We start from the raw sequence: 21202 nt of genomic DNA, 5'->3' as shown, positions 1-21202 counted from the left end.
GCAATTATTTCATGGTAACAGACCAAGGATTTTAAGGATACAATGGGTGTCAAAGACAAAAGTTGTGATAAGTTATTCCAACTGGGCTTTGGGGATAAATTTATGTCAATTTTAACCCTAGGACAATTGTTTAGCCAATAACTGTCAATGGTGACACTAGGGACTAGCACTAATTAATTAATTAATTGATTAATTAATGTCAATCTAAGGGTCAACAAAGATTGGAGACCACTCTAGATTGCAAATGGCTTGGCAAATTTCATTATGAATAGTCACTTTTTTTTTTGGATAGCATTATAAGGATTGAAATTAATTTTCAAGATTATTTAATTCTGAAAATTAATCAAACGACTAGAATGCTGAAAAATGGATTTAGAAAGCTGCCACTGACAAAAATGCCTATGTAAACTAAAAAAACGTTTTTTAGGACTAGATCTCAAGTTTACAACCTGGGGGGGAGAGAGAGAGAAAGAGAGAGAGAGAGAGAGAGAGAGAGCTACTGATCCATTTTTTTATCAAAGAATAGCAATTTATTGCAAAAGACAACCATTTGGGGATCTCAACAAGCAAAGACAATAGGGAGACACCTTCCAAGGGCTGGCAACATCATTGTTAATCACGTGACAGCATTTTGGAGGTGATTGGTAGTACGCAACTGCATTAAATGCACACTGGAGCACGCAGCAAGCAGATTTTAGGATTTTCTCAAGAAGAAATCTCTCTCACATCTTGGCTTTCTCTCACATTCTCCAATAATTTCTCAAAAGATCTCAGTAGTTCTCAACAATTCTCAACTAGATTTAGTGAATAGCAAAAAAATTTCTGTTGTAAAACCTAAATTTCGGTAGAAATTAGGATTTGATAACCCCCTTGGGACTCATGCCAATATGAGAAGGCATCGTACACTGAAGTTTGAAATCAACACCTAAAAGTGGAATTCACAGGGATTTTAGATGCCACCCCATCCATTGTAAATTGGAGTAATGTTTAGCCAATTGGTGGTTCCATTTGTTCAAATCCTAGGTGAAAATCAAGGGGCAATTGGCCCAAATTGCTTGCTGATTATATGTACATCAAGAGGCTTTTGGATCAACAAAGAATATTGGGGAATCTCAAACTTATACACTCTCCATTAGCAATCAAAGTTAAAGAAATATAAAGGAACGCTAGTTTTGGGGACAACCAAGTGTCTATTGTCCAAGATTGTTAAGGTAATGTGTGCATTTCAATTTATGTTCAGTTTTTAATTGTTGTAATTAAGTGCTTGATCAAGTTTTACCACCCTATCCAAGAAGAAAGCCTGGTTTCATGTCAGCTATATCAAACCACAATCCTGTAGTCTACATGAAAACTCATCCGTTGAATTCTACATGAGATAAAACTGAAGTACAACAGCAAAGCAAGGTAATTAGGACAAGGTGAAAGCTTTGGTAAACTCAACCTTCATCTTTTGATCCCTGTTTTATGATGGTTGAAATAATCCCTTTGGCTGCTGGTATATTCTTTTCCTCTCTTGTTCTCCTCGTTCTGAGAGAGGAACTATCACCCTTACTCACTTCTAAGTGCTTTGAAACAACCTGCACTGGAGATTCTATCCTTTTTTGTGGTTTGCACTTCTTTGAAGTAGGGAGAAAGAAATCTGCACAATCCATAGAGTCAGCACACTAATGATACCTCATATCCTTGCAAGTCTGATTTTTAAATAGGCTATTCAGATTTTAGAAACATACCATGTTGCTTAAGTTGACATTCTTCATCATACTGTAAAATAGCAGATTTTCCCATGTTTTACCACATGATCTTAAGCTGCTTGTGCTGTGAAATGGAATCTGAGGAAACATGTAGCATAAAAGCATGAATCTGCCAGCAATCTCCCAAACAATCAACATACTCTAAAAAGACCATGTTTAATCCTACTCACAACAACTTAGACAGTTTGTATATGCAGAACCAATGTCTAAATCAGTGCGGCATTACATATTTCAGTTTCCAAAACTGTTTTCATAATGCTTGAAAATTATACTTAGCAATGCAAAGATTAGATTCGCAAATTGGAACTGATTTATAAAATATGTAGGAATACTTAACTGAATTTCTACAAAACAATGTTTGTTATCTAAAACTAATCACTCAAAACACTAGGGAAGGCCTCTATACCATTTTGCATAGTTATACATCAGAGCACTTGCAGAGAGAGTGTGGATTAAGGAACCACCATTGTATGCGACTTGGTGTAATTGACTGCCAGCATGTCATCATTACCTATGCACATCCATACCAAAACCTAAGGATATGTTTTGATGGTACTCACTATGCTCATTTGAGGCTAAAGACTGAAGTCTTGGCTCGTCTACAAGAAATCGTGAAAATTTGTCCCTGAGGAGAGGGATCTAAGGAGATGCCGATAGTCCTCTATGTGATGAGGAGAGGGATCTAAGGAGATGCCAATAGTTCTCTGTGTGATGAAATAATTGACCATTTATGCTGCTCATAGTATGTCTCTAAGACGTCACATTTATATCAAAACAAATCCAAGACATTTCTAATCCACAAACTTACGCATCCAAAAATAGAGGCCCAAAACCCTTTGAACAATTAATGGTACCTCATATCGCATAGTAGCTGGGGCATCAAAACATATAGTGCTACTCTGATTCCACCTTGCCCATACTACATAAGATATAGGTATAGTGCTAAGCTACTTTATTACACTACACAATGCTCTCACGTGGCTAACCTTGAGTTTCTTCTTGTCTTAAAACTCACATGATTTTATTAATCTTTATCTATCTTCAACTTGCTCAAATCACAAAATTGCAAAAAGCGACTACATGCAACGATGGATTGATTGATTAAGTGATTATAGCAACTATAAGTCCTAACAACATATGCCTCCTAACTTAAGTCCATGTTTTAGTGTAAAGTGCAGGCATCTTAATAGAGGATTCCCTTAGAAGAAAAGAAAGACTCGTCCATAGAGGAAAGTCCAACAAATCTTCTAGGTGTAAAATGCACAATGTGGACTCAAAGGACTAAAACAACTTTTGTACAAATCTTTCATCTCAGCAAACCCATACCGCAACAAGAACTAATTACTAGTTCGAGTTGTTTGCTAAAACCACTTCAAACCCATCTCAATGGACCCATGACCCAACAAAAACTAATTACTAGTTCAAGTTGTTCACTAAAACCACTTCAATAATGAGAAGTATCCATCAGGCCGTTACTAGAAAACAACTCAATGTAGATATTTTAAATGATTTAACATTTTAGAAAATACTTGAAAACTAACATATTATGATGATAAAATAATAGAACACAGAGAGAAATTGTTGAAGTAACAATGTCCATACAATGGGCCTTGGTCTTCGGATAATTTGAAAGTCCACAAAATACTTGTACAAAGATTGCCAATGTGTCTATCATTTGGATTTTACAAGAATCAAACTAACAGACACATTTTTAATGTAGCAACCAAGGTCAATGAATCTTTGAGAATTAATTAGCCTCATGTGATTTTTGTTTTTGCATTTAATCTTCTTGAGGTTTGCCCAACACAATATGCTGTCCCAAACCTACCATAACATGACAACAAATATTCCAAGAATATTAACACCCAAAGCATACTTGAATTCAAAGGCCCTTGCCCTTTGCCTAATAGTCAATGCTTGCAATAGTTTCATGGGTCATAAATAGAATGATTTTATGTGATGCATTCAATGTAAGTCCTTAAAATCTCATGCTGCAACAAGCAATCAAAAAGTAAAATCGTTGATCTCCAACAAAGAGATGAGGATATATCATGGTAGCAACCTTTTCAGCACTCCTCCATGTGCATTGTTACTTCCTTTGGGTTAGAATCTTGTGTGTAAAAAGCAAATAAGGGCTTTATTAAGAGATGTGGCCTTGAGAAGAGTTTAAGATAGAGAAAACCAACTGCAAAAATGTCTTCTTTTGGGGCTACCACATTAGTAGAAAGTCTTATTCCTACACCCTTCCTCGTAGATGATGTTAGCTTTCATTTGAGACCTTTTGTGCTTGAAACTAAGGTTGAATCGTCATTTTAGGCTACTAAATCTCTCAAAATTCCCAAGAGGATACTATTTTTTCTCGCATTAATTTTGGGCTGGCCATGTCCTTGCATTTAAGGCATGTGGCATGAATGCTACATTTCAAATGAGACATGTCTCTATGTTCTTAAATAACTAGATCTGGGTCGCTTGCCATGTATCATGCGCCTACCATGTCACTTGCCAAAAATAGTAATGTTCTAATGGATGGTTACTCCCTCATTTTTCTAAGTCTTGATCACAATCATATGCTAAAACTTACTAATTTGAAAGTGGTTTTGCAATGGTACCATGTGTCCACCCATATGGTTGGCCATGTGTCACACACCTACCATGTGTCACTTGTCAAAAATATTAATGTTCTAGTAGATGGGTGTAATGGCCTACTCTCTTATTTTTCAACACCTTGATTGCAATCATGTAATCTCTTTCTTTTTTTGAGCATGGAAGAGCCACTAAATTTGACTTTCCATGCCATTAAAATTAACATACTCACACTTGAACTTTCACATTGAATCTATCACATGCATTTGGATAGGCCATATCACAATCATAGTCACCAAAAATGTTTCACATTTCAAGGTTTCATTTTGTGTTTTGTTTCATTGGCCACCTTGAGATTTCGAGGTTTCAAAAAATATTATTCATTATTAAAAATTTATTGATTACTGTATATAATAATATTAGAAAAAATAGATCCATAAAATACAATTTTACATTCCACCTAGATCATAAAGTCAAAAGTCTAAAGCCTAAAACAAATATATCCATTTCATCTACTCATTTAGAAATTAGCATTCACGATTCACAAATCACAATGTATAGGCTGCAACATATGTATAATACATAATGAAAAGTAACGGCAAAAATTGATGCTCGTGAGTGGACTCTTTTGTGGAGAGGCATTTGTCGATTGAGGAGGGGGAAGCCTAAGGCAAAGGAGGAGGTGAAAAAAGAGTGTGGAAGAGATGGTGGAGGAAGAGGAGAGTGTGGAGGAGGAGGAGGAGAAAGAGGGAGAGATGAGGTGGATGTAGAGAAAGAAGAGGTGGAACACAAAGAGATGGACGAGGAGGATATCCACAAGGAGGAGAGGGTGTGGGAAAAACGTGAGCTGGACTAGAAAAAGCAGCCTATATGTTCTCTTTTAACAAAGCCTTTTGAAAATTTTCTATTTCATGGAAAACAAATTGTTTCGCGACCCTATTTCATGTGTTTTGAGATTTTGTGTTTGTCAAGGCAAAACAGGTTTTTTGGTTACTATGATCATGATCATGATCTCTATACATATCCACATCCAAATGTTGTTTAACAAAGTCTAGATCAATTCCATTCTCTAAACCTGTCTTTGCACTTCGACCTTGCACATATGTTGTTTTAGAGCAGCTACAACCCATTACTTATATTTGTGAGTGCACAATAAATACAAAAGCAAGGAAACACAAAGAGAGAAGAATACAAGAGATAATGAAGGAAACAAAACTTTGGTTTGAACAAACGGAAGGAAAGCCGAATACATCCACCCTTGCACATGCAGTTACCACCACGTTAATAACGGCACTAGACTACAAAGGCTAAAAAGAGATATAACTAAGGAGAGAGGAGAGAGGAGAGAGAAGATGATGATGGTGGCTATAAGACAATCACACAAGAAGAGGCCTCATGATTGCCTAGTTACAATGTGCTTCCAATGGCTATTGATCAAGCCACCCTAACTACCACATCATAATCCATACAATGAACTTTTGGGATCCACATTTTTTAGTCTTACGATACTTTTCAGCATCAGCTTGATCGATGTTTGCATCTACAACATGTTGTTTTAGAGTTTTAAGCACTTTTTACATCATCCTCTACTCCAACTAGTGGTTCCTACACCCAGGATTCATCTACAATGGACAATACACGGATATCTACCTCAGCCCATTCCCATAAGAGCTATCAACTGCTAGATTACTTTACCTTTGAGCAATATGCAAACCCATTCATTCATTCAGCATATATTATTCATTCAATTTCATCTTCATTTTTTGGACCTTATATGCTCAAGCATAGAGAGAGAGAGAGAGAAAGAGAGAGACGGAGGAGAGAGAAAGAAAGTTATATTAATGTCCTATGGAGGCCAAGACTAACCTCAAGGGGAGGGTAAGATTTGGGGCCACATAAGGGCAAGGCAAAATCCGAGGCAGATTTGAGCAAGGCAAGGACAACGGTAGAGCAAATAAGGTGCAAGGAAGATGAGGGGTGGTGGCTAGTAGTTAGGCGTGTCGTCCAATGAAGCAAGCATAGCACTTGCCATGCCACTAAAATTTGCTGCCAATCCTACCGTTTGGCATAGGCAAGATGTATTCAACCAATCATTGATGAAAATTATAGCCAAATCTTTTACTTCGATGAAAACTAATATCATGTGCTCCAAATGTCATACACCAAGCTACCATACGGCCTACTCTCCAAATGTTATGCAACATGGATTGCACATAGTTATTGGTTAGATAAGCTGAAAGGTGAGAAGGATCGAAGCTTGCACGCGAGAGCTATGGCGGGAGAGCAAGAGCAAGAGCAATAACTATGTGCAACAACATGGATTGCACATAGTTATTAGTTAGATATGCTGAAAGGTGAGAAGGATCAAAGCTTGCACGCGAGAGCTATGGCGGGAGAGCAAGAACAAGAAAGAGAGAGACAAGAAATGGAAACTCCAACAGTTACAATGTGTGACCGGGCCTTCCTTTATTCAAACTTTCACTAAAAGAATAAAGAATAAAGTGACGGTGACGGGCGCCCACCACCTGCAGTGTGCAGTTCCGGTGACTGTCAGTGTAGTAATACACAGGCGGCTAGGTGGAGGCGCCTTTATCCCCAACAACCTCCCACTTAAAGGCGAATCTGCCCTAGTGAGGAGTGAAAAGAAAAAGAAAAAGACAGTACAACATGTACACATGTACAACAGGATGAGAAAAGATGTCATCTCATCCCACGCCCATCAACCTCCTGACTTTTCATGAGCAGATCTACAGGATTCTGGTCAGTCGAGATCTTGACAAGATCAACAGACTTGTCCTCAATAACCCCACGTATGAAGTGATTCCTCACCTCAATGTGTTTCGTCTTCGCATGGAAGACCGGATTCTTAGCTAACTGAATAGCACTCATAGAATCCGAATGCAGTATAGGGATAGCATCAATACCAAGGTCAACAACCAAACGACCCAACCAAATGGCCTCCTTGCAAGCCTCAACGACTGCAACATACTCGGCCTCTGTAGTAGAAAGGATCGTGCATTTCTGCACCCTAGACATCCAAAAAATAGCACCTCCAACATATGTGAATACATAGCCGAAAGTGGACTTCCTACCATCTGCATGTCCTGCATAATCAAAGTCAGTGTACCCCACGACTCCTGTATCCTGGCTGCCATAGCATATACACATATCTGCAGTGCCCTTCAGGTACCTCATGATACCCTTCACGGCATCCCAATGCTTCTTGCCAGGTATAGCCATATGGTGTACCACAACACCAACTGCAAAGGCAATATCTGGACGAGTGGCTATCATGGCATATATAAGACTATCCACTGCAGATGCATAGGGAATCTTAGCCTTCTCGGCCCTCTGCTCATTTGTCTGCGAACAATCAACCTGTGATACCTTCACATAGGAAAGCAATGAACAGCCAATAGACTTAACGTCCTGCATGCGGAGGCGCTCAAGGACTTTATGAATGTACTCCCTCTGTGACAAGTAGAGGAGTCCTAGATGCCTGTCGTGTCTAATACGCATACCAAGTATGTGAGCGGCTTGTCCCGGATCTTTCATCTCAAAGCTCTTCTTGAGCTGAGCCTTAAGAGCATCTAGCTCATCATGAGCTTTCCCTGCTATCAACATATCATCCACATAGAGGACCAAAATCAATAAAGAACCATCACGGGCTTTCTTCGTGTAAAGACACGGATCCATAGCACTCCTGCTGTAGCCCTGTGGCTGCATAAAGGCATCAAACTTATGATACCACTCCCTAGGTGCCTGTTTCAAGCCATAAAGACTTTTCTTCAATTTGCACACTAGGTGCTCCCTGCGAGGTTCTGCAAAGCCCTTAGGCTACTCCATATAAATCTCATCATGCAAGTCCCCATGTAAAAAAGCCGTCTTAACATCCATCTGATATAAATCCAAGTCAAGCTGAGCAACTAAAGACAAGACTAAGCGCATAGCGGTCATCTTAACCATAGGAAAAAAGACCTCATCAAAGTCCACACCATGCTCCTGCTTAAAACCCTTTGCTACCAATCTAGTCTTGTATGCCGGCTTGGACTGTCCAGGGGTACTTTTCAGCTTGTATACCCACTTGCATGGCAAAGCCTTCTTGCCCGTAGGCAAGAAAACCAAATCCCAAGTGTCATTCTTATGCAAGGAGTCTATCTCAAACTGTATAGCCCTCTCCCTAGAGTAACTGTCACCCCTGTGCATAGCCTCATCATAAGTGAAAGACTCCTGCATTTGTAACTAAGACATAATGTATCAAGGACTGAAATCTATCAGATGGACGTCTGTCTCTAGTAGACCGTCTCACGATAGGCTCTGTTGCCTGCCCAGCTGCCCGTCCAACACCCTGACCATGAGCATCTGCTGCAGCTGTAGATTGTCCAACTGGTTGTGCGAGAGCTCTCGGCTCCTCCTGAAATATGACCTGCGGATCTCAACAACTCTCTCAAGCTGCCTATGTATCTTGTCTTCATGAAAGACTACATCATGACTACGAATGACTTTACGGGCCTGCGGATCCCAAAGACGGTAATCCATCTCGCCCGCATCCCCATAACCAAGGAAAATGCATCTGACACTCTTAGGATCCAGCTTACTTCTCTTATCCCTCGGCACATGGCAAAATGCCTTGCATCCAAAGACACGAAGATGCGCATAAGAGGGAGGTTTTCCAGTTCATACCTCCTCGGCAACCTGGAAATCCAAACCACTAAAAGGTGATCTGTTTATGATATGCACAACTGTACTAACTGCCTCAATCCAAAAGCTCTGTGGTAGGCCTACGTGGCTAAGCGTACTACGTACATGCTCTTGGATGGTTCTATTCATCCGCTCAGCCAAACCATTCTGTGGGGGGGGATAGAGAGCAGTCAACTGACGCTTAATACCCCTCTCATCACATAACTGCTCAAAAGCACGTGAGACATACTCACCCCCATTATCTGTCCTTAGACATTTTAGCCTATACCCAGACTGGTTCTCAACCAATACAAGCCATCTCTGAAACACAGCCAAGACATCGAATTTCAGCTTAATGGAATAAGCCCAAACTTTCCGTGAAAAATCATCTATGAAAGTAACAAAATACTTGGCACCACCCATAGACTGACAAGGCATGGGCCCACAAACATCCGAATGTACCAATACCAAGGACTCACTCATGCGTGGCCTACCAGACTTCTTATGTGTAGACCTAGTCTACCTACCATAAAACAATGCTCACATAAATCAAAACATGCATAATCAAGGAGCGGTAAGTATTACAAACCAGAAAGCATTTTCATTCCCTCAAAGATATATGGCCCAAACGAGCATGCCAAAGAGATACATGTGGGATAGAACCCACAGACAAAACATAATCAAGGAAAGAAGCTAATACAATCAACGGATAGAGGCTGCCAGCCTTAGCACCTCTCGCAATCACAAGTCTACCACGAGTAATCTTCCATGCAGAGTCTTCAAAACATACATGATATCCTGCGTCATCAAGCTGTCCAGCTGACATGAGACTGGGTGTCAAAGCAAGTACATGACATACATCCTGCATAACAAAATTGCTGCCAGAAGGAAACTGCAGCCTAACATCACCAATGTCCACAATATCAAGAGATTTGTCATCACCCAAGTGCACAGAACCCGAAACAGTACGGTATGAATCAAACCACTCTCGACAAGGTGTCACATGAAAGGATGCACCTGAGTCCAAGAGCCAACACTGTGCATACAAAGAATGTATCTCTATCTTCTACGAAGCACTAGAAGAAGCTGCAAGGATATAATCATCATCATCAACATCCTCAGGCTGCATAACATTGATCTCTTCAATTTTAACACTGGACTTTACAGACACTATGCTACAATCAGAAGACTTATCTTACACTTTGTCTTCCCCCTTATCTTTGCGCCTTTCATTGCGCAATTCATGGCATTGTGGCCTAATATGGCCCTTTTTTCCACAATGGTGACAAGTAACATCTGCATTCCTGCCACGGGATTTGCTACATGACTTCTCACTAGACTTGGACCGAGATTTCAAAGAACCTCGTCCACGACCACGACCACTGCCACTGCCATGCTTTCCATATCCATCATTCCTACCTCCAACTGTCATAGCATGCGACACACGAAAGGCACCCAAATTCTTATGGTTAACCTCTTCCTGCAGAAGAGCACTCTCAACATCAGATAATTTCAAGGTAGCAGTAGAGACACATAATGCAGTGCGGATTACATCCCATGACTCATTATTAAGAATACCAAGCAAAAAAAGAGGAGTGACATCCTCTACAAAAGTGATGTCCTGCGAAGTCAAGTTCTTGAGTATAGTATGGAACTGGCTCAAGTAAGCAGACATGGTCACATTCTCCTTCATACGCAAATCCATAAGCTGCTTCAACCAATACATCTGACTCGCTGGACTTTTCTTGTCATAGAGATTCTTGATTTTATCCCATAACTACTATACACTTTGTTCTTCCTCAAATACATTGTAGTGAACTTGTTTTGTGAGAGATAATACAATAGTGGACTTGCATAACTCATCAAGCTCAAGCCATTCCTCATCTGGCATAGTTGCAGGCGGATGCCGGCTCAACCTCAAAGGTTTGATCTACGATTTCTGCACCAACACCTATCAAATCTAGCTCTTTCAATAAGAGTAATTCGTACCATCAAGCTTAGTGATATTGAAAATAGCATGTTCAATAGACGAGCTCGCCATAATGCAAGCTGGAAGACTGTAGACAGTTCAAAACTGCTTGCTGTTTGCTGCAGAAAATGACCAAAAAATCACCAAAATCGAGAGAAAATGGCGAGAAAAGTGTAACCAAAGCTGATGCCAACCAAATACTAGTGAAAGTACATCATTTCAAAATATTTCAGCATGAAAAATCCATGTCAGTCCATACATATATGCTTGCTGTAATAAATTACAGATTTCAATAAATGAAAGCTAACAGTGCCAAAATCTGATCCCAGGTCAATCAGATACTGCCAAGACCAAATCCGACATCATACGGACATAACATAGACATATGACAATCGATAAGCATGAATCCAACACCCAAACATGTCATACAAACATCTATCAATGAGTAGGCACGCCCCCCAATCAACGGGGCAAAGTGTTCCTGCTACTATCAAGACTAGACACAAGTAGGTGTCAGCTCACAAAGAGAGGGACCCAAAGCAAAGAGTCAACTCATAAGCATTAGAGGAACCAAGACATATAAACCATACATCATCCTAAAGGGTAAAAGATCCCAAATAGTCTCAAAAGCTCAAAGAGCATAAACCGCCTGCTCAATGACTGTCAAACATCCAAAGATGCTCCCACTGGCACAAAAGCCGTAAATATCAAGCAACAAAGCTCGAACAAAGCATGTACAAGCACAGTGACAAGTGTCCAACATCAAGCATCAATGGTACATCCCGGACATGTAGGCAGTAGAGCATCCGTATGTAGTATCCATAAGCATGTAAGACATCAAGTACATCCCAAGATACAACTCTGGCAAGCCAATAAATAGCTCAAGTAAGCTTCGGGAATCCAAGGTCAAGCCAAGACCAAGCTCCAGTAGCAATAGGCTCCAAACAATGTAACTAGCATGTAGTAATGGCATAGGCTAAGCATGTCAAGACCAGTCAGACATAAGCAACATATATGCCATAAGTACATCAAGACGGAGCATCCAAATGCTTTGCAAAGCGAGCTCAAGCTCAACCAACGATCCCAAATCAAAACCAAGCTCTATGTCGAGCCCCAAGTGTCAATATATCACCATATATGCCCGAAACATAGCCCGAAAAGCATAGGCATAAGCATACATGAGTAAAATGACTTCAACCCAACTGTGTACAGCAGTGATTTACTGTTTAAAACTAAGAATTTCAGCACCAAAATCAGCTCCAAATGGTTGCCAAACAATAGGCATACATTCCCCTAACATCCGGGCATCAAACGAAGCCAACCGAGCATCAAATGACAATGTCAAACAAGCTGTAGCATCAAATATCAATGTAACACTGTCATAAACTGCCTGTGGACTGTTATAACAGTCTCAAAATAGTGTTAAATCAGTCCAAATGCTATGCCAACACATCAACCATCAAAACCAAGCATCAAAGCATGTTCATATGCCCGAAATGGAGCCTTTCCAAGTGCCAATGGAGAGGGAGAGCTGCTGTTGTGACTGTCAATGCTGAAGACACATATGGAAGGGCTGCGTGATTGCGCCAATTGTAAATGTTGGTCCTCGGGCTGCAAAAAATGGTGGCCAAGCTTCGGAGGGGTCCGGTTAAAGCCAAGGAAGGCCTCAAACAAGCTCCAGCACGAAAAAAGCAACCCACATATTAAATGAAAACTGGAAGTGTAATGGCTGCCTTGTTTCAAGAGGGCTGAAAACTGAGGTAAACCCTGTAAAGAGTAAAGCAATACCTCTATGTGAATGCCTTGAGGGTACCCAAAGGGACCGGAAAGATGCTCGGAAAGCCGGGGAGCGACGAGAGCTCGAAGGAGTCGGATATGGCTGCCGAGAAGGAGACCCAATGCGAGTGGTGAGTCGATGGGAAGCTGAGAATGCCACGAGCCAAGCTCAAGAGTCGAAAAGCTGAGCTCTGATACCAATTGAAAGGTGAGAAGGATCGAAGCTTGCACGCGAGAGCTATAGCGGGAGAGCAAGAGCAAAAAAGAGAGATAAGAAATGGAAACTCCAACAGTCACAATGTGTGACCGAGCCTTCCTTTATTCAAACTGTCACTAAAAAAATAAAGAATAAAGTGACGATGACGAGCACCCGCCACTTGCAGTGTACAGTGGAGGTGACTGTCAGTGTAGTAATACACGGGCGGCTAGGCGGAGGCGCCTTTACCCCCAACATATGCACCTCATCCCACCACCTGAGAATTGAGACAAGCAAATGGAAGGGCATACAAATAGAGGAACACATATGCCCACTATGCGACAAAGAGCCAAAGACAAAGGAGTTCTACATCTACTGATGCATAGTATATTACAATATACGCGGAAGATACCAATTTCTATTTCGAGAGGGTTTTGGACCCTTGAGACGAATCATGCAATTAGAGGATCAAAGATGCTTGGGTTTCTTCCTCTTGGAGCTCCAAAGTCACAGAGCAACTATTCTACAAAATAGGAGGCCCCCACAGCATGGCTCACATAGATAGAGAGCGGTCAACTAACTTTTTCATTGTTACACAACCAAGTATGCCGCACACCACTACTACTACTACACAACCTACAAGAGTACATCATCACTAGACCTTATCTTCTATAGGTGTCCTATTGGATAGAGCAATGGCACTTGGTCAATCTAGGCGCCCACGTCCACCCGGACAAAGACCTAGACATCCACACCACAAACAAATTAGAGCCATCATTGAGCATCCCAAGAGATAGATGCCGAGCATACAGAGATACATCTCTTTAGAGGATAGACATCTCATTGATGGAGAGTTTCCTTTTTCTACTTTTACTTTTAGATATTATAGGACACTATTTCACTTTTCAGTCTTATAGGCATGTTTTTCACCTTTTCTTGTACCAAATGAGAAATGCACCATCATTGGCCACATTGGCCTTTGAGACATTAATACTCTCTCTCTCTCTCTCTCTCTCTCTCTCTCTCTCTCTCTCTCTCTCTCTCTCTCTCTCTCTCTCTCTCTCTCTCTCTCTCTGTGTGTGTGTGTGTGTGTGTGTGTAATAGATAATTGTATTAATTATAAAAAAAGTGCAAGATTACATGATTACAAGATACAAGATGGCTCTAGGTCATTGTGCATAAAGTCGCTTTACAAAAGAGACATCTCATTGACGGAGAGTTTCCTTTTTCTACTTTTACTTTTAGATATTATAGGACACTATTTCACTTTTCAATCTTATAGGCATGTTTTTCACATTTTCTCATACCAAATGAGAAATGCACCATCATTGTATGTATTACTCTGGCCTCATACGCCACATTGGTCTTTTAGAGACATTAATAATGCTCTCTCTCTCTCTCTCTCTCTCTCTCTCTCTCTCTCTCTCTCTATGTAATAGGTAATTGTATTAATTATAAAAAAAAGTCCAAGATTACATGATTACAAGATACAAGATGGCTCTAGGCCATTGCGCATAAACTCGCTTTACAAAAGATCAAATAGCTAAGAGAGTACAAAAGTCAACAAAGAAGCAACAGAGATTGCCATATGCCAAGAAGCTAAATCCTTCCTAGGAAAAAGATCAACATGCTGCACAAGATCTAACTGCCAATATAGAAGACCCTTGAGTTTAGCTACATGTCCATGGACGCCCAAAGCAAAGTCAAAGACGTAAGCATTCAAGGTGATCTAATTATGCCAACAATCCCAAAATCTAGAAAAATGGAACAAAACCTTCATATGTGGCTACACTGGAATGGGATATTTGGCCCTAGCAAAAACTCAATCAAAAAGGCGCAATGATAGACCAACAACCGCTTATCAAATATCTATCGCCCAAATTTTCCTAGCCAAAGGGTAAAAAATAGATCTATGATGCAAAGATTCCACGCAAGTTGTATTAAAAAAGCAATTCCTATTTGAGATTTGGTGCTTAGAAAGGTCTGAAGCAAGGGGAAGCCCACCAATGATCACTCTTCAAAGAAAGACCTTGCATTTGAACGAGGTCTTGTTTAGCCATCCTTCCATCACTACCATTTTCGACCAAGCCTTGAATTTATGCATGCCCCAAATCGCATTGGCTTTAGTAACCAGTCAATGCTTATCCTTAATCAAGAGATGATACACCTAGTTAGCTAAGTTGGCCCCAAAATTGGCACCCCTTTTGGTATTAATTTGACTTAATTGAAGAAGAAATTGATCTATAATGGGATTCTTCCAATCCCTTTCGGTATTTTCCTTGTCCAAAATGACCAGCAAGTCTTCAATCTGATTTGCCCCTTGAATCAATTGGCCTTCACCTACTTTGATGGAGATGAAAAATCCCCCAAATTCAATGATTTGCTAATCCCTCCACTTGAATAGGAAAAAAACAGCTTCAACCTTATTGAATCCAAGTCTTGGAGTTTCCAATTTCTGGCACACTTCCCAAGGCTACTCCTAAACCCTAATTTCTGCTGCTACAAATTAGGGTTTACAACAAAGAAATCTGAAATTTCTCAACCTCTGGTGCTCTCAATGCTGTAACCTTCAGAATAAGACTAGAAAGGCTAGGAGATGAGAGAGAATACTGAGGAGAGAGAAATTCAAACTTTCTTTGCTAAGAACTAAAAAAAATCTGTCATTTACTATTGGGACCTATTTTCTGGGGTTGATATTGACAATCAAAAAGATATTTTGGTATGAAAAAGAAAGAGAATAAAAAACTAAAGAAAATCTGTCATTTACTGCTGGGACCTATCTCACCAACTTGTAGACGCAAAGAACTGAAGAAAATCAATCATTTACTATTGTTGCCCTGTCTCAACAACCTATAGATGCTGTCACCTGCTGTCGATTGGTCTTCTCCTACCCTTGGCTGTCTTAGAAGGTCCTCCAATGGCTGCAAATCAAATCAATAGCATCTCCTTCCTCTCTCTTGCAAGCTGAATACACAAAAAATATCTCTCTCCAACCTTTAAAAACGTTTTTCAATCTTGCATGGGCATTTTTCACAAGTGGTAGCCTCTCGAAATGGTTTTTCCAGCATTATTCATAATTAAATATTAATTTTCAATCTTTAAATACTGAAATTTAATCTAATATTATTTCGAAGCCTTGAAAAATAATCTGATTGGCCAATAACTAAATTGGCTAGGTAACTTCCATTCTCGAGTGTCTTTGCGCCATCTTTGACCATCAGATTGACATTAGGTACCATTAAATGCCACTTCCCTAGTATCACCACAACTGACACTTACGGCCAAATGAATGACCTAGGCCAACAACTGACACCAAATACCACCAAGTACTTGTGCGGCATAACTTATAGCAACTTTTGCCTTTGACATCTTGTGATTTCCTAGAGTCCCGAGCTCATAATTTACTCAAGCCCCAATTACACCTCACATGTACAACATTTACTTAACCATGTGATTAAAAATTAATCCATATGTTAAGTGAGGTTTCAAAAATACATGTCCTCATGGCAACCAACAATTCCAACTGAAAGGAATTTGCCTCGAGACAATCCTTTGCAAGATGCCATCAAGCCTTCTAAAGAACGAGCCTCCAAGAAGAAACCAAATGATTTACCAAAATGGAGAAGGGTAGGGTAAAGTAAGTATCCAAATTAAGAACGTGCCACCATGATGCATGTTTACTAGTGTTACAATGTGCAATACCTCTATCTTTAAAAAAAAAAGCAAACTAAACCCAAGGATCACGATCGGTACACATTGCTTTGAAGAGTGATCACCAAGGGCCATCATATGGGTCTATACATCCAAAATCACCCCACCACCCATGCTTTTCAAGGTGTAGACGTGGCTCCAAGAAATCCAAGAGATACCTACATGCAAGAAGTCTTTTTATCACAACATTAAATAAATATGTTTGGTGAGTGTATTCAAAGAAGCATTGTTCCAAGGCAAAAGTGGTAAAAAAGTAGGTAAGAGTGGGTAGTATGATGGCCTAGGCTACTTCGAGGCTTACATAAAAGGGCCATAACTATGTTTTCCAATAGATAAATTTTGCCTCTATCTTTCGAGAGATACATTCCAACAAGTATTTTGATTGAACATCAACACCCAAAGGTTATCCCAAGTGTCTTACAACATTGCCACGGGGCACCACCACCCCCTACCATCCCAAGGACTGCATGTCAAATTCAGTGCAGCTGATGTGGAATGATTTTGCAACATTAACATGGAGACCAAAAGAATGCCCAAATAGTGTCCAAACATCCAATACCTTGCAAAGATTGTCCTTCTCTACATGCAAGATCATGAAGGTGTCATCTGCTATAACGATTGTGCAACAAAATGCTGTCCAAAAGGAAGAGATAAACCTATCAACTGCCCAGTGCTCACCATATGGGATAACATGATAACAGCCCTGATGATCAAGCATGCAAGGGGAAAGGGATCAGTAACACCACCATTTAACATAACCTTGAAAGAAGCATCAACATTGATGGCATAGGTCAACTGGGACATACACGGCCCAAAACCCATAGTATGCATCAGTTCTACAAGGATCAATCCAAATACTTAAAAGCTTTCTCCAAATCCAACTGCTAACAGCCCTGATGATCAAGCATGCAAGGGGGAAGGGGTCAGTAACACCACCATTTAGCATAATCTTGAAAGAAGCATCAACACTGATGGCATAGGTCAACTGGGACATACACGGCTCAAAACCCATAGTATACAAATCTGATGAGCAAACATCTTTTGATGGTACAAAGAAGCAAGCTTTGTCCACACTTCCGCTACTTTGCGCAACCTACGCACATATCCACTAAGACAAAATCTTATAAGCTCATAAAGAGAAAAGATCAAGCTCTAGAGTTGATCCAATCCCATAAGGTTGCACGATCCATCGATGATCGATCCTCCATTAAACGAGAAATAGGGTGGATAACAAACTCCCAAAGACCAAGGGTATCAAGGATACACTCCACCTTACACGACCAAAGCAAGTAGTTGAAACCATCAAGCAAGTCTTCTTTGGTCAAAGAAAAGAGTACTAGCACCTGTATAGAGGGTGCCATGAAAGGCATATGAAGGCTGGCAAAACAAGCCTTCTATGAAACATGGAGAGAACGGGGAGGAGAGGGATCCCATACAAATGGGCTAGGTGACCTCTGATCGTGACATGAACTAGCACGAAAATCTCTCAATCTCTCAAAGGAAGGAACAAAGACCTCATCCTTTGAGTCAACAAAGAATTGATGCTAAGATATCATCGATATCTTGCAAGACACCCACAAGAAATCTGTGTTTTGGCCATAGACAGCCCGAAACGAGAGAAAATGGCTACAAGATCACAAGGAAGCCAATGTAGAGGATCCACCTAAGAGAGATAGACTATTGCCTACACAAGGACTATGTGCGTTTACTGAGGAGAGCTATCACTTGACCAAAGAACATTGCATTTGCAACAGAAGACTATCGCCTGACTGAGGAAGCCTCTCGCCTCTAGCAAGAGAGAAAGTGGGTAGCAAAATAGGTACCCAGCACAAGAAAAGCAAACGCCTTCAAGCAAAAAGCTACACTTTCAGCAAAATCTGATATGGCAAGGCCACCTAGCAATCTGGGATGGTCTCCTCCACAAGAAGTCTGCTCTGTGTCTCTCTTAGGTACCATGCTTTGATACCACGTGAGAGTGTACAACGGAAGAAGAAACTCGAATACAAAGAGAGACAACACCGAAGACGGAGGAAGATGACGAAGTCGGAGAGTGCACTTGCCAAGGAAGTAGGAAAAATGATGATATATCTGACTGCCAAGTGAAAAATGGCTATAAATAGCTATATATCCCAAAAACTGGCCAACCTGAAATTTGGGGCCAAAAATACGGTCGACCAACATTTAATGCTAGTAAAAATGCTAGAAATACTTCAAAAAAAGTCCCAAAAAGGGTGGACAATGTCTAGCAAGTGAGACAAGCTGAAAAATGCAAAAAACTGCCCGAGAAATGCACATAAAATTTTGACTGGAGAAGAAAATGCACTAAAATGCAATAATCTGAGTGCTCTAGAATGAGCTACCTCCTCCGTCAAAACAAGTGATAGACAGATCAAAGCTCCTAAAGACCTCGTCTAACTCAAATTGAGGCTCACAAGCAAGAGATGACAAGGCATGACAAACATGACTGCTAACAGAACCAAGCCCAAAATATCATCTGCAACATGCAAACGCTGCCCTATAATCCCAATGTCTTGCTATTGTTTGTATATTAAGAAGCAATCTATCAAATGAGGCCAAGCCTTCCAATGGAAAATCACATAGAAACCTTTCTAACAATTAGCTCATATATTGTTTGAAGATACCTTGACTTAGAAAGGATGAGTTGAAGCATAAGGACAATCTGCCAAAAAGACCTTGGAAAGCATCCATACGCTACTCGCCATATCAGGCTACAAAGAGAAATGATTCGATAAGACATAGCTCTGCAACACTTGCATTTGCAAAATTTTTGGTAAGAAGAAATCCTCCTGCATAGCATAGATACTATCCAATCAAGACCACATGGCCAAATATTGGGCCGAATAAAATGTAAACACAACAAAGCTGATTGAGAAAGCCATGACCAAATATCCTACTTCAAAATCTCCATTGCAAGGGCATTCCAAGCCCGACTTTCTGGCATATCCATAAAAGAATCCTCCGAGGTAGACTAAGAAAGGCCAACACACATATTCTAAGCAAGCTTGGTCTACCCAAAGACAAAGAATCATGAAGCTCATTCCAGAAGGCTTGATGATGCAACAAGGCATTGTGCACATAAAGTCCAACAAGCCACAAGACAATTTCCACCAATATAAAACGGCCATGTACATCATTCTTAATCAAAACCGATTGAAGTTTATTATGCACCACCATAAGGACACCCGAGTAGTATACTACTTTGCTTACAGCGACAACAAATCCCACAAACATTTCAAGTCGCAATCCATACGATTAAAATCAAAATCAAGTATGACGATGCCCGCACCTCGTTTGGACTTTATTTGCCAATGCCTTAAGAATTCCATCATCCAAGAAATTTGCCAAAACTACAAAAGCATTCTACCCTAGATGAGTAAACTTCGAAGTGAGGGGGCCAAATCCATTTGTCAAGGCTGAACAAGGGCATTTATGATCCCACAAGGTGATGACCTTGCCTGTGCGATCAAAGGCAAGGCATGCCAACAAGTCCTTGGGACATTCAATATATACATTAGCACCTCCCACTCTGCTTGGAGCATGGAAAAAACATCAAAAGGAGCATTATCAAAAAGGAATGCAGCCTTCCTTCGCGCATAAGTACACAAGGAGTCTGAGGGATCGGAATGTTGAGAACTTGCGATGATCGAGCCTCTACGCTTTTGGTCTTTTTCAAATGCACCTCTATCCAACCAGGTGCTAACTGATCACCTGAGTGCATAGGTTGTGTACCCTTATTCATAGACCTCTATGGAGAGGTTTCACCATCCTTTGGGTCCTCAACTAACATGTCCTTATTCCCCACCACATGGGCAACATTTGTATATACTTCGTCTGGACACTCTAACATAAAATGACCCAACTACCCACGAGAAAGTGATGACTTGCAAAGGAACCCCATTTGAGCTTAGAAAACAATGGACACATACCAGAGTAATTTATGCACAACCAATCAAGCCTCTTACAGCTGATATCCCACAACATACATAATTTACTCCGAATAATTTATCCCGATTAGTAGCACGCAAGGTTGTTAGCACCAAAATCACAAAGGCCAAAATACCGCTAGGCCAACTTTGATCTCCACCTACATGGAACATTCACATTGAAGTAGACATTGGAAGTTTACCAAGGGCCACCAAGGCACATGTACCAATGTGGCATAGTCAAAAAAAACTAAGGTAGCTTAGCCAATAAAGCATCTCATTGTTGAGCTAAAAAAGTATTAGCTTCACTTAAACAGCCCCAAAACATGCTTAATTAAGGAAGAAACCTTGTTTATTTAAAAAGAAATGCATTCTAGAGAGTGTCTGTATCCCATAAGCACAAACCCACTTATAAGGCCCTAAACTTTCTATAAATAGGTATATTGGTTTCAACCCTGATCTCGTTTTTGCAAGTTTCAAGTGTTTTCAACTTACTACCCACACCCTGTTCGCGGAGGTTGCAATCCAGCTGTCGTACAACCTACCACGTCAATATACTATTGTGTTTGCAAGGCCCAACTACCACCCTACA

At 40.5% G+C, this 21202-nt stretch overlaps 1 protein-coding gene across 3 annotated transcripts in view; it reads right to left on the bottom strand.

Moving 5' to 3' along the window:
* LOC148038485 (P-loop containing nucleoside triphosphate hydrolases superfamily protein) overlaps positions 1-21202 on the bottom strand; it is a 62733-nt gene that overhangs the window by 30512 nt on the left and 11019 nt on the right. For all 3 annotated transcript variants that reach the window (XM_087672670.1, XM_087672661.1, XM_087672678.1), the window contains 2 exons: positions 1731-1829; positions 1442-1639 (listed from right to left, as the gene is read on the bottom strand). In XM_087672670.1, the coding sequence (XP_087528796.1) occupies positions 1442-1639; positions 1731-1785 (253 nt within the window). In that variant the 5' untranslated portion in view covers positions 1786-1829. The remainder of the gene's footprint in view (positions 1-1441; positions 1640-1730; positions 1830-21202) is intronic.

The sequence above is a fragment of the Lygodium microphyllum genome, chromosome 3 (genome assembly GCF_053477565.2).
Source record: "Lygodium microphyllum isolate KBCC chromosome 3, Lygodium_microphyllum_v1.1.10, whole genome shotgun sequence".
Taxonomy (NCBI): domain Eukaryota; kingdom Viridiplantae; phylum Streptophyta; class Polypodiopsida; order Schizaeales; family Lygodiaceae; genus Lygodium; species Lygodium microphyllum.
Note: the sequence above shows the minus strand (reverse complement) of the source record. Positions and strands in the feature narration are given on the sequence as shown.